General features: G+C 36.6%; 1 protein-coding gene across 1 annotated transcript in view; it reads left to right on the top strand.

Annotated features, from left to right (window-relative positions):
- UTP18 (UTP18 small subunit processome component) overlaps window positions 1–13,959 on the top strand; it is a 50,860-nt gene that overhangs the window by 24,747 nt on the left and 12,154 nt on the right. Inside the window, exons 6-10 of the mRNA XM_037809721.1 lie at window positions 321–446; window positions 547–721; window positions 4,000–4,100; window positions 4,386–4,476; window positions 10,803–10,926. Coding sequence (XP_037665649.1) covers window positions 321–446; window positions 547–721; window positions 4,000–4,100; window positions 4,386–4,476; window positions 10,803–10,926 — 617 coding nt within the window. The remainder of the gene's footprint in view (window positions 1–320; window positions 447–546; window positions 722–3,999; window positions 4,101–4,385; window positions 4,477–10,802; window positions 10,927–13,959) is intronic.

Below are 13,959 nucleotides of genomic sequence, written 5' to 3'. Positions count from 1 at the left end.
TAAAATTTCCCTGGAAGTCAACTTCTTTTATTCACTTGTGCATTTTGCAGAAGTGACTGTATACTCGTACTCCAAGAATGCTTAATAAATTTAAACTTCTAGATGCTGAAAGGACCTTAATGATTCATCCTTTCATTTCATTGATGATAAAAATGGAATCTACTATAGTAAGTGACTTGCTAGTTGGTGCCAGAGCTGTGGTCTTCTGGTTACCATTCCATTGACTTGTCTAAACTACTATATAATGTCATCTTCATGGGCCATAGAAAATAATGTTAACCCATTTGGATAAATAAAATTACAGTTTGACTTTTCCGTAGATGAAGAACTGCCAGCATGCTAATGCTGAACGTCCTACTACTGCTCAGATCTCATCTGTGCAGTTCCATCCTTGTGCACAAGTTGTGATGGTTGCTGGATTAGATAACTCTATATCGCTGTTTCAGGTATGCATTTTAAAATGAAAATTTGTGGTGAAAAGTGTTTACAACCAGGATATAGATCCATGGAAATAACCAAAAGAAATGTTTTCTACTCCCTTAATAGGTTGATGGAAAAACAAATCCTAAAATCCAGAGCATTTATTTGGAAAAGTTTCCAATTTTTAAGGCCCGTTTTAGTGCTAATGGAGAAGAGGTTTTAGCCACAAGTAGTCACAGCAAGGTCCTTTATGTCTATGATATGTTGGCTGGAAAGTTAATTCCTGTGCATCAAGTAAGAGGTAAGGTTTCTGTTGAACACAGCTGCTTATTCCTCCCACCCAAGATGAGCTCATTTAACAGTATTTATAACCACCCCCCACCCCAAGATTCTTAAAAAAATGAGTTCCTTTAGTTACAGTATTTAGAAAATTGTCATCTTGTTGTTACGTTTGAAGAAAACCGGTGAACTGACTTATTTATTAAGCACTTACTATAGGAGATGCTCAGTTTGGAAATACATATTCCCCTGCACCAGAAAAGCAATTAAATATTTACACAGCAGAAAGAGCATGAGCTTGGGAGCTAGAAAACCTTAATTCCACTTAACTACACATAGTAGTTATTTTCACATATCATTTCGGTAATCAAGAGGAATGGGCCTTGGTCCTTCCACGTCTTGCATCAGGTTGGGAAAGACAAACCAGGGAATGACTAAATACATATTAGTGACCTTTATCCTGGATCTGCTACATTTGCAGGAGTGGTCAATCACTGGCTTCTTCTGAGACATGGCATTCATCTTTCCCTTTAATGTTTCCCTTTCTCCTCTTTCTTCAATAAGCATAATTTGGTAATGATAATAGTAGTGATAAATCAAATGTATTTCGGTTTCTGTGGGTATGTTATTGAGCTCTTTTCTTAGTTTTCTCATCAGTATAAAACACCAAGGGGAAAACTTCCTAACTAGTTGGGACATGCAAGTCTTAATATGTATGCGAACTGTTGGTTATCATAAATGCTAGTTTGAAAAATGAAGAATACAGAGTTGTTCCAAACGGTGCATTCCATTAACCTATCGGGTTCATAACCTGTGATCCATGGACCATTGCACTTCCCTTGAAAGAATTCAGGGGTCTGTGAAGTTGGATAGGAAGACATTACATCTTTATTTTTATTCACCTCTAACTGAAATTGAGCATTTTCTTCAATTGTGAATGTATTCAACTACCCTTATTCTGAGAAGGGGCTTTGTCATACTGTCAGAAGGTCCAGGGCACAGAAAAGGTTGAGAACTCCGGATTACTGATTCGAACTCTAGAACCAGTTTCTTTTGCATTATTTAAAAAGACAATTCTTCAGAGATATGTCTTGTTATGAGTAAACATATAACAAAAGGAATTTGACCATTTGGGAATCAAATTGATCAGTTGGACAGCCATTTTGATTGTAGGCATTATGTTCAGTTATCGCTGAGCCTTTCTTTAAATTCCAAGGACCATAAATACTAAAAGAAATTATTTTTTTAAAGGCTTCTAGCACAGTGCCTACCACCTAGTAAATGCTCAATAAATGGTAACTGCCATCATTGTTAGGAACAGCATATAATTTATCAGATCACAGTCATCCACTTGCCTTTGTATAGAATTTGACTATATTCTAATTAAATCTGTCATTCCTGTTACCATTTACTCGGTGGTTGACTTGAAAGTTGCATCCACAGGTGGGTATATCTTACAACTTGAAAGCATTTCATTTTCTTTCCCAAGGTCATATAAGTTTTATCTAGTCTCTATTTTGAAAGGTCCGGCATTTGTAGAAAGCAATTGTAATGCTGTAGTAGCACTTAATATCACTGTTGAGTTTTGCACTGAAAGCTTTGAGTGAAAATACAGTCTTCTTTCTTATTTTTTTTCTAACTATTTGCTAAAAGAACTACCTGTCCTTATTTGTTGGGAGTCTACTATTTCCTTCTTGAGAACAACCCCCCTACCTTCTGAATTGCCCCCAGACAACAGACTTACTCAGCAGTGGAATGTGTAGTGGGTCCTCTGATACTTTGTCTCTGTTGCTGCTGCATTGGGTCTGTGTTTCCACTGATTCTGCACAGTATAATGGAACTTTGTTCACTGTTGCTGATACTAGGATGCCATACAGTTTGTATCTCTGCTGGGGCTGCTGTGATGTCCAGCTCTAACACTTTTTAGTTCACTCTCAACCTTCTTGCTGCCCAATATTGTGCCATTAGGGTTAGGTCTGGATGGGTTTCCAGCTTTAGCCTCCCCAGCCTTCTTCTCATATAATAATAATTTTTTTTTTTTTTTAATGTTTGGAACTGTATCTATATACTGTTGTCAGTACATAAGGTTTGTCCAGAATTTGGGATTAAAATTACTCTTTAATAGGAATAGATTCTGGGTGAAGGAGATTAATCATCATCAGAAGTAACTTCAATGATTAGAAATGTGTTTGAATTGATTTTGGGAACGTCCAAGGGAACTAGGATGTAGTTTTGGGGAGGCAGAACTAGAGTGGGATGCCCAATTGGTGGTAGTGTGAATCATTTAAACAAAGACTTTTAACAGGGTAGAGATGGTTTGTATGGAGCCTTAACCAGCAGTTTCCAAGGGGAACAATGTATAAAGTATTTTTTAGGGGAACAAGGGCACTTCACCACATTTTTCTTAATCCCTTTTCTCTGATTGTATTTTCTCTTAGCAACTTAAAATTAAAAAAAAATATATGTATTATCAACTAGGCAACATTTTCACATAATAGAAAAAATCCAATATATACAAAAGAGTCTAAGGTGAAAAAGTTTCTTCCCCTCCATCTCCCTAGCCATTCCATGGAGGTAGCCAGTTTTACTAATTGTTTATGTATTCTTTCTATTAGGTAGCTGTTTAATGAATAACTGGCTTTTTAAGCATTCTGATATCAGCAGGGGTCTCCTGCATAGTGCGTATGAGTCTTTTAGGCACAGCATGGCCCTCTATAGAAGTAAAGTGGTGCTATGGTTTATATACATAGCTCATGTGATTTGGTTTGATGAGAAGCTAAAACTCTTGAATATACTGACACATGTTTTTTGTTTTGTTTTGACCTATAAAGTTAAGGACTAGATTCCCGCTCATCATGGGTTGCTAGATAAGTGGCCAGCAACTAGTTTATATAATGATGTGTTTTTTACTTTCTCTAACTGCAGAATATTTCTCTTCTGGTAATAAACTTTGAACAAAGAAGTATAATTTATCCTTTTAATTAATTAGCTGCTGACATTGGGAAAATTAGTTGTTATGTTTACTCTGTGGAGAGCTGAATCTCTGGCCTTAATTAAAACGGTTAATGTTAACCAGGACAAAAAAGAAGTTTGTTAAGCACTTTGTAGAGTGACCTTATATTTGGGTCACACTCGGTGACACATGGGGTCAGAGTTATTCCAAGTCTGAGCCTAGCTTTTGTTTAATTTGAGGTACTTAGATATTTTAAAAGGTAAAAAACTATAAATTGTCAGTAAGTAAGTGAGAGCTTTATTGAAAACCATGTTAATCCTTATTTAATAGATATATCTCCTTTCTAGGTTTGAAGGAGAAAATAGTGAAGAGCTTCGAAGTCTCCCCAGATGGGTCCTTCCTGCTTATAAATGGCATTGCTGGTTATTTTCATTTACTGTCAGCGAAGGTGAACCATTATTAATTGTTGCTTGTTTTTCTAGAATAAGAGATTAGCCTAGGGATAGTCTCAGACCATAACTCATTGTATCCTTAAATCTCCCTCTCAAGTCGGGGAGTACAGGTGGGACTTCGGGAGAAGTTGTGGACAGTTGAGAAAAACTTCTGAGTATAGGAAAAAACAAGGTCATTTAGGTGTTGGAAAATTAAGTTCTAGATTGTTTCTCTTCTACACAGTGTGGTTCTCCCATACATCTCCTAACAATTTGGTAGGTAATACTTATCGTTCTTTTAGACTAAAGAACTGATTGGTAGCATGAAAATTAATGGAAGGGTTGCAGCATCTACATTCTCCTCGGATAGTGAGAAGATATATGCCTCTTCAGGTAAGTTAAGTTAATGACACAAGAGAAGCTTTGGATGTGTTTAACATTTCAGATTTAACCAAAAACTGTATTTGATTTTAGATTTTATTGTTTTGGTAAGAAAATCAGTTTTATTTTAGAATTCACTTTTTGTTGCTATTTGCCGTCTCATTTACTAACATGTAATAATGAGTGGCCAACAATGTCAACATGCAGCATTGATGTGTTTGAAGAAAAAATGGGAAGAAAATACTTATCTAAATGATGATTCACTTTAAGACTTACTTTTTCCCTTTTTTTATGTGAAGGGTTTAAAAATTTTTTTTAACTATGGTAACAAATACAATACAAATTTCTCATTTTAACCACTTTTATGTTTACAAATCATTGATAATAATTACATTCACAGTGTTGTGCTACCATCATCACCGTCTATTACCAAAACTTTTTCATCACCCCAGACAGAAATTCTACACCCATTAAGCAATAACTGCCCATATTCCTCCCTCCCCCTAGCCCCTGATAGCCTGTAATCTACCTTCTGTCTCTTAAGTATTTGCTTATTCTAGGTGTTTTATATAATTGAAATTATACGGTATCTATCCTTTCATATCTGGCTTATTTCACTCAACATGCTGTCTTTAAGGTTCATATATGTTATATTGCATGTATCAGAATTTCATTCCTTTTTATGACTGAATAATATTCCACTGTATGTATATACTACATGTTGTTTACCCATTTATCCATTGATGGGCACTTGGGTTGCTTCTACCTTTTGGCTTTTGGGAATAATGCTGCTGTGAACATTGGTGTAAAAATATCTGTTTGAGTCACTGTTTTCAATTCTTTTGGGTCTATTCCTAGAAGTAGGATTGCTGGATCATACAGTAATTCTATACTTAACTTTCTGAGGAACTGCCAAACTGTTTTCCATGGTGGCTCCATCGTTTTGCTTTCCCAACAGCAATGTACAAGGGTTCCTATTTCTGAGCGTCCTCATCAACACTTGTTATTTTCCATTTTTCAAAATAATAACCATCTTGGTGTGAAGTAGTATGTTATTGTGGTTTTGATTTGCATTTCTCTGATAGTTAATGACATTGAGTATCATTTCATGTGCTTATTGGCCATTTACTTCTTTGAAAAAATGTCTATTCAAGTCCTCAGCTCATTTTTTAAATTGGGTTGTTTATCTTTTTCAGCAATTGTCTTTTTCTTGTTGAATTGTAGAGATTCTTTATATATTCTGGATATTAAAACCCTTAGCAGATACATGATTTCTAAAGATTTTCTCCCATTCTGGAGTTTGTCTTTTCACTTTTTAAAAACTGTCCTTTGATACTCAAAGTTTTTAAATTTGATGAAGTCCAGTTTATTTGTTTTTTTCTTTTGTTGATTGTAGTTTTGGTGTAGTCTTTAGAACCCATTGCCTAAAGCAAGATCTCCCCCTATGCTTTCTTCGAAGAGTTTTATCGTTTTAGATCTTATATTTAGGTTGTTGATCCATTTTGACATATTCATGTATGGTGTGAAGTAGGAGTCTTACTTTCTTTTTGAAGGTTACTTAGAATTATCACTCCTTGACTTTTAGCAGTATTCTTTTGACTTAGAAGGTATTTTGAATTTTCTTTATTACTGACTGAAAACAATTCAGAGCCCATTCTCTCTTGACATTTCTATAGCACTGTTGACCAATTCTTTAACATCCCTGGTGTTCTCTTACCTTGCACTTCACTGCTCTTCTACCTTTCTGACTGTCCTATGTCATCTTTGACTCTTACTCCCTATCCCAAAGGATTCTGGAGGCCCATCACTTGAGACAACTATATAATCTCAGTATAGCTCATGCTCTGTTTGGTATAGGGAGACATTAGAGTGTTTCTACCCGTGAATATAATTCTCCAGTCTTCATGGGACTTTTTTAGCATAATTTTAATTTTGTCTTAGGTGGGAGCTTTTGTTAACATTAAGTATTTCTAAAAAACCTTTAAAAACTTTTTAAAAGAAAGCATTAGCTTTAGCGTTAGCTTTTATTTATTTTTTGTTTTTTATCCTGGGATCAAACTTTCACAGAATTATTTACATTTGTATTCTTTTAAAATCAGCTAATATAAGAAGGCCAGCAGCATCTATATTCCCTATATTATGATAGGTTTTATGAGAAGTAAAGGTATAAAAATTGGTTCAGAATTATGTTTCTAATGAAATGTCTCTTGGATCCTGGGACAGCTGGAGTGAGGAAGAAGAGGGCAGCAGAGGTACTGAGGTATCCTGTGGACATTATGAGTGTGGGAGAAACCGTAATCATAACCATACTTACTCATACTTACTGAGCATTTGTTTTATGCCACTTCGTTTTTTGTTTTGTTTTGTTTTATTTTTAACGTGGATCAGTTTTTGAATCCTTAGGACAACTCTCTGAAGCACAGAGCTTTGGGTAATTTGCTCCAGGCCGAGTGAGGTAAAGTTAGGTGAGGTGGAGGCAAGGCTATTATTAAGGTATTTTAAAGCCAAGTAGAAGAGTTTAGATTCTTATTTAGAAAATAAGAACCAGGCTTTGACTCGACATATGAAGTACAGTGTCAAAAGCCAGATTTTGTAAAGATTTTACTGGCAGCAGTGTTTAGAATGAGTCAGAGGGAGAGGAGCTAGGAGACAGGAAAACCTGTATGGTGAGTGTTAAAGCCTTGATACTAGGTGTTGCTGTGAGATGGGAATGTCGGTGAATTTCCTTTGCCTTCTGATTATCTGCAGTCCCTTTAGATTTATTTATTTATTTATTTTGCTTGCGGTGATCAGGGAAAAAGAGATTTGGATTTGGTAGATAGTCACCAAAAGAACACCTGCTAATTGATTGAAAACTGAAGAGGGAACAAAGCTGAGCCTGGGTAATTTGGAGAGTGATGAACCTGACAGACTAAGGAAGTTGTTTAGTTTGTGAGAGAGGATGAGTTGGTTTGTTTTTAGACATGGCAGTGGGATGTCAAATTGGAAGTGCCAGTTGAGGTGCCAGTTGAAAATGTGGGACATAGGGAGACCTGAGCACAGCTACTTAGAGCCAGTAGTTGTCTCTCCCAACACAAGCCAATGTGGAAACATTTAAAGATGTAAAACAAAACACTCCTTATAAAACTTACTGCATACATATGTTTTGTTTTGTTTTCTTTTGTTATAAATGGACTGGTTGATTCTTCAGTGGAAGTTTGAACTGGTAATCTTCCTTTGGCCATAGTGATATTCTTCACTGAGCTTGATACAGGCCTGACTATATTAAGAAGCACTCAAATTGTTAGTGATAATTCCTCCCCAAACTTTCAAATCACTTTCAGAATTAGGATCAAAATTAGGATTAGTCCCTCAAAAACTTTAGTGTACAAACAGGTATATGAAATGGAGGCAGATGTAAAATATACAAATTTGGTCACTGCTGTGGAGGTCTCATTTACCATAAGAAAGGTCCGGAAACAAGGAAAGAGTAATCTAGAAGTTGAGCTTGCTTGAGTTAGGGATTGTCTCTATTATTATTTTGGTTGCTGTTCTCCCTTTCCTTTTTTCTCTTCTTCATCTTCTTCATCTTCATGTGGTTGGCATGATGTTGTTCATGTTTTTTTTAATTACTTATAAAGAATATTTTGAGGTAGAAAAGAGAGTTGAAGAAAATTTACCCTTTATCTTTTCAACCTTACCAGTTTTTTCTTTTTGTTTCCTCTTGGGTACATTGTTGCCTCTTTTACCCTGAGTCTTCCTAAACTCCTAATAATTTAATGCGTTTGCTTTCTAGATGATCTTCCCGCCCTTCGTCTCCTCTTTTTCCATTTTGTTGGGCTAATCTCTCAGCACCTTCCTTTATTATAACATTACCCTACAGACAAACATACAGGGTAAAGATTTTAAAATTTGACCCTTGTTCTAGTTTGTTAATGCTGCTGAATGCAAAATTCCAGAAATGGATTGGCTTTTTTTCTTTTTTAATTCATTTTAATTGAGATATATTCACATACCATGCAGTCATACAAAACAAAGCGTACATTCAGTTGTTTACATTACCATTATATAGTTGTGCATTCATCACCAAAATTAATTTTTGACGTTTTCATTACCTCACACACAAAAATAATAATAAAAATTAAAGTGAAAAAGGACAATTAAAGTAAAACAGAACACTGGGTGCCCTTTTTTTTTTTTCTTCCCCCATTTTTATACTCATCCATCCATAAACTAGACAAAGGGGAATGTGGTCCATATGGCTTTCCCAATCACATTGTCGCTCATCATAAGCTACATTTTTACACAGTTGTCTTCAAGATTCATGGGTTCTGCGTTTTAGTTTATAGTTTCAGGTATTTACTGCTAGCTATTCCAATTCATTAGAACCTAAAAAGGGTTGTCTATATGTGCGTAAGAGTGCCCACCAGTGTCCTCTCGGTTCCTTTTGGAATCTCTCTGGGATTGGCTTTTATAAAAGGGGGTTTGTTTGGTTACAAAGTTAGTCTTAAGGCCATAAAGTGTCCAAGGCAATGCATCAACAATTGGGTACCTTCACTGGAGGATGGCCAGTGGTGTCCTGAAAACCTCTGTTATCTGGGAAGGCACATGGCTGGCATCTGCTCCAAAATTCTGGTTTCAAAATGGCTTTCTCCCAAGATGTTCCTCTCTAGGCTGCAGTTCCTCAAAAATGTCACTCTTAGTTGCTCTTAGGGGTGTTTGTCCTCTTTTAGCTTCTCCGAGCAAGAGTCTTCTTTCAGCGGCAATCTTTAATCTGTCTCTCATCTGCAGCTCCTCTCTCAGCTCCTGTACTTTCTTCAAAGTATCCCTCTTGGCTGTAGCAAGCTCACTCCTTCTGTCTGAGCTTATGTATTGCTCCAGTAAACTAATCAAGGCCCATGCTGAATGGGCAGGGCCACACCTCCATGGAAATTATACAGTGAAAGATCTCGCCCACAGTTGAGCGATCACATCTCCATGGAAACATCCAGTCAAGTCTCCAACCCAGTCAACGTCAGTACGTTTCCTGCCCATACAAGACTTCATCAAAGATAATGGCGTTTTGGGGGACATAATACATTCAGCTTGCGTGAGTTAGGGATTGTCTGTATTGTTATTTTGGTGGTTGTTCTCCTCCCTCTTCTTTTTCTCTTCTTCATCTTCATCTTCATGTGGTTGGCATGATTATTGTTCATGTTTTTTAAATTACTTATAAAGAATATTTTGAGGTAGAAAAGAGAGTTGAAGAAAATTTACCCTTTATCTTTTCAAACTTAACCAGTTTTTTCTTCTTGTTTCTTCTTGGGTGCATTGTTGCCTCTGTTACCCTAAGTCTTCCTGAACTCCTAATAATTTAATGCAGTTGCTTTCTAGATGATCTTCCTGCCCTTCGTCTCCTCTTTTTCCATTTTGTTCTATTGTTGGACTAATCTCTCAGCACCTTCCGTTATCATATTACCGTACAGACAAATATAAGGTAAAAGTTTTAAAATTTGATGCTTTATTCAAGTTTTAAAATTTATTTGACTACTGCCTAACCTCTTACTCCAGCCTGGGAAATTTTACTTCTCAAAGGATAGTTGAAATGATTAGATTCATTGAATTCTCCTTGAGAGAATAAGAGTAAAGCATAGAGGGGTGAACATTGGAGCAAAATCCACAGATGAGATGAGCAAAGTGAGGAGCCATCTTTGAGATGGATGTAGGGTCGTTACAAGTATCTTACTGGTGTGGAGAAGAGTGTGATCCTCAGTATTGAGTACTGTAGGAGAGAAAAAAGAGTAAGGACAGATTTTGACAATTAGAAGGCCATTTCTTTCATGAAAATATTTGCAGTCTATTCATATTTAATATTCTCTTTTATCTTGTAAACATGACTCTCCATTATCTAGACTATTTTGACTAATTGCTCACATTTAGTAATTTCTTGATATTCAAATGACTGCCTAATAGATAAATTGTGTGTGTCATCTTAATTAATTTATAGATTCCTTGTGATCTGATTCTTCATGTCCTCCTCCTCCGTCATTATTACCGTTGTATTCTAAATCGCCTAGTGTTATATATTAGGTATTCTAAAACCTGTTGATAGATATTGGAAGAGCTTTGCTAATGGGTGGTCTTTTTTCTTCCTCCTGAAATTTTGCTCCAAGAATTGATCTGAATGAAAAATGGAAGCTTCTTCTAAAAGCTCAACTCAAACCAAAAGTCTATGATTTGTTTACTCTAAATTGGAGGTTTATAGTAGCTCTTTATTTTTAGTACCATGTATTATTAAAGAGGGACTAAGAATGCTCAGTTCATCTGGTTTTCAGTGTTCAGCAAAATTAATCAAACCTTCTTTTGACTCTTTCATTCAGGGGATGGGGAAGTTTACATTTGGGATGTGAACTCTAGAAAGTGCCTTAACAGATTTGTTGATGAAGGCAGTTTATATGGATTAAGCATTGCCACATCTAGGAATGGACAGTTTGTGGCTTGTGGGTAAGTAAAGAGAGGTACTTGTAACCTTAATCACATTCTGCTAATGAGAAAATAGTAAAGAATTGCATGTACTAGATGGTGCATAAGTAGTTTTGTTTATAAACTGTTCAGTAATATCAAATTTGTAAACCTGGATTAGCTCTTTGTATTTTATTGTCTTGCTGCAGTGTTTAATAATGTTAATGGTGGTTTATCAGCTCTTTAGCAAAGAAACTGGACTGCCTTCTACCATTGTATTTTTTCCTATAATTGAAATAGCATTTTCAACTTCTTGCCATTGATAAAGAAGTAGAATAAGTTAAATTTGGGGTTAAGTCTTAAAGAGCCTAAAGTGTTTTTCCTTCATCTAGATAGAGGTTATAAACCAAGAATGTGTTTCTTGGAAATACTGATTGTTAGTATTGCAGAAACTTTAAAAATATTATATAACAGATTTATTGTGTTACAACTGGAAAAAGTAAGGGGAAAAGATGACTTTAATCACCTGTTTGATTCTAAAATGCTCAACAATCGCATATAACAAATAGCTATAGTATTGGATAGCACAGATATAAAATGTTTCATCATTGTAGAAGTTGTATTGGATAGCACTAGCCTAATCCAATCATTTTATTGATAAGACAACTGATGTCTTAAGAGGTTTTTTTTTGGTTATTGGTTGTTGTTCATTAAACTGGTTACTGAAACTCAGGTTGTCTGGTTCCCATTTCTGTGTTCTTTCATACCACATCCTCCAAATGTTTTGATTTCATTTTAAAAGCATACTGAATGTTTCCAGGGCTCCAGAAAAGTATAAGATTCATTATGATTTTTAGGGCCTGAAATTAGTAGTCCTTTAATTTTAGCACTCCTATTGAAGATACAAAATGGGTTTCACTTTATAAAAATTAGTCTAGAGAATCTTTCAGGATATGTCTGTTTTATAATGCAAGAAAAATCTATTTTATTTGTTGATGTGTTTTTGCCTCAGTTTCCTCATTCATAAAAACATGTTTTTTGAGCATTGAGCAAGGGATTGTAGGATAGAAGAACAACAGCACATCAGTACTGTCTCACAGTTCATGATCTTATGGTGGGGACAGATGTATACATGTATCTCTATAAGGCAAACTGTGGTAAGGGCTGCAGTTGAGATACAAACTGTTTTTTAAGAGTCTAGGAAATGGTGAGGGGTGTTATAATTGAACATCTGGTAAAGTGTTTTTGGAGATATTGACACTTGAGCTGGGCATTTTGAGGGACAGGATTCAGAGAAAAGCATTGTAGTTTGTGAAAGTGTAAAGGTACAGAGGTGAGAGAATTTGAGTCTGCGTTCAGAGAGGGGGTATAGATGGGATGACTGCTAAAGGGTTTAAGTGTTAGGTTGCAAAGATATGCAAGCAGGGTACATCTTGTAGAGGTCTCAAGTTATGTCAAAGATTTTGGACATTATGTTGAGTGGAAAGAGAAACTATCAAGGCTTTTTAAGCAAAGAATTCTGATCATTTCTGAATTTTAGTGTCTTAAGTAGATAATTCTGATGACAACATTTAAAAGAAGAAGAGAGAAGCAGGGGAATAGTTCTTGAGGTCATAGCACTAATCCAGGTAACAAGTAATAAGGGCCATCACTAGGGCAGTGGGTATGAGAATAGGGGATGTAGACAAAAGATGTTCGTAAGGTGGTTGGTGACTGCCTAGTGGGGGCGATGGAAGAGAAGCAGTTGCATTTTGAGGCTCCACGCCTGAGCAACCAGAAGAGTGGAATTGTCACTGAACAAGGGATGGGAAGGAGGAAGATGTTTTGGAGGTATTGTATTCAGGTGGGTGTGTCCATAAAGCAGTTAGAAATGAGGTATGGGATTAGGTCACTGATTTAGGTATACTCTTTAGAAAGGTGCTAAGTGAAGCCAGGAGGTAAATGAGATGAGATACGAGACATAGTAGAAACTTGGGGGCAAGAGTTGCTGGAAAGGAGGTGACTCTGAAGGAGACTGAGGATGAGAGAAGACTCAGGTAGTACCCAACAGAGGAGAGAATTTGAGTTCTGTTTTCAGCTTGTTTGGTCTGTGGTTCTATAGGCTATCTTTGAGGAGGTGGTTATGGTTGTGACTTTGTTCCTCAAATTTAGAGAGTCTTACTTCCTCAGACCTCCTTCAAATGGCAGTGAAGGAGAAAAAGTCAACTATATAGTAAGGCCACACAGAGAGTGCAGTAGATTTAAGCACTGGAAGAATTTGAGCAGCCCTAGTGTTTGGATTGTTTCTGATTCCCTTGTTGGTATATTGTTTTATGTTCTGCCAATCAGGATGACAGCTTTTCTCATTTTCTGCTTTTGCTTACTCTTCTGCTCTTACCAGTTTGCTTCACCCCTGAGTATTTCTCTGTATGGTTTTAGACCCCCTCCAGCACCAGAATACCTGAGGTAGTGGTTAAAAAACAAGCTTCCTGGGTTCCACTTCAGGTGTGTGCATCAGAATGCTGAAGCAGAGGAGGAGTGGGTGGGCACATGAAGCCCAGGAATCTACTTTTTTTAGTATATACTGGGTGATTTTATATGTACGATAAAGTTTGGTGATTAGTCACTGGTACACATTTTCCCTCCGCTTCAGGCTTTTTCAACTTTGGAACCATTGACATTTGGGGATGAATAATTCTTTGTTGTGGGGGGCTGTCCTGTGTGTTGTAGGAAGTTAAGCAGCATCCCTGGCCTCTACCCACTAGATGCCAGTAACACAGTCTCCCCCAGATGTGACAAAAGTGTGTCCAGATGTTGCCAGATGACCTCAAAGGGGGTGAAATTGCCCCTGGTTGATAACCACTGTTCTTCCTTAATGTTTCTTCTTGCTCATAATATCAATTTATTTATGGCCCTCCTGTGCCCTTTCTGTTTGTGTCTTCAGCTTCAACTCCCACCACCATATTTTCTAGTCCCAGTTTATAAGAAAGAGATTGATTTGGCTAATTGCTATCAATTCCTGTCTGAGAACTTTGTGTACCAGAATGCTCTGTGGTTGCTGAATGGCTAGGGATTGACGGCCCTTGATTCAGGAGC

This window comes from Choloepus didactylus, chromosome 18 (genome assembly GCF_015220235.1).
Source record: "Choloepus didactylus isolate mChoDid1 chromosome 18, mChoDid1.pri, whole genome shotgun sequence".
In the NCBI taxonomy this organism is placed as follows: Eukaryota; Metazoa; Chordata; class Mammalia; order Pilosa; family Megalonychidae; genus Choloepus; species Choloepus didactylus.
The sequence above is the reverse complement of the archived record's forward strand: the minus strand, read 5'-3'. Positions and strand labels throughout refer to the sequence as shown.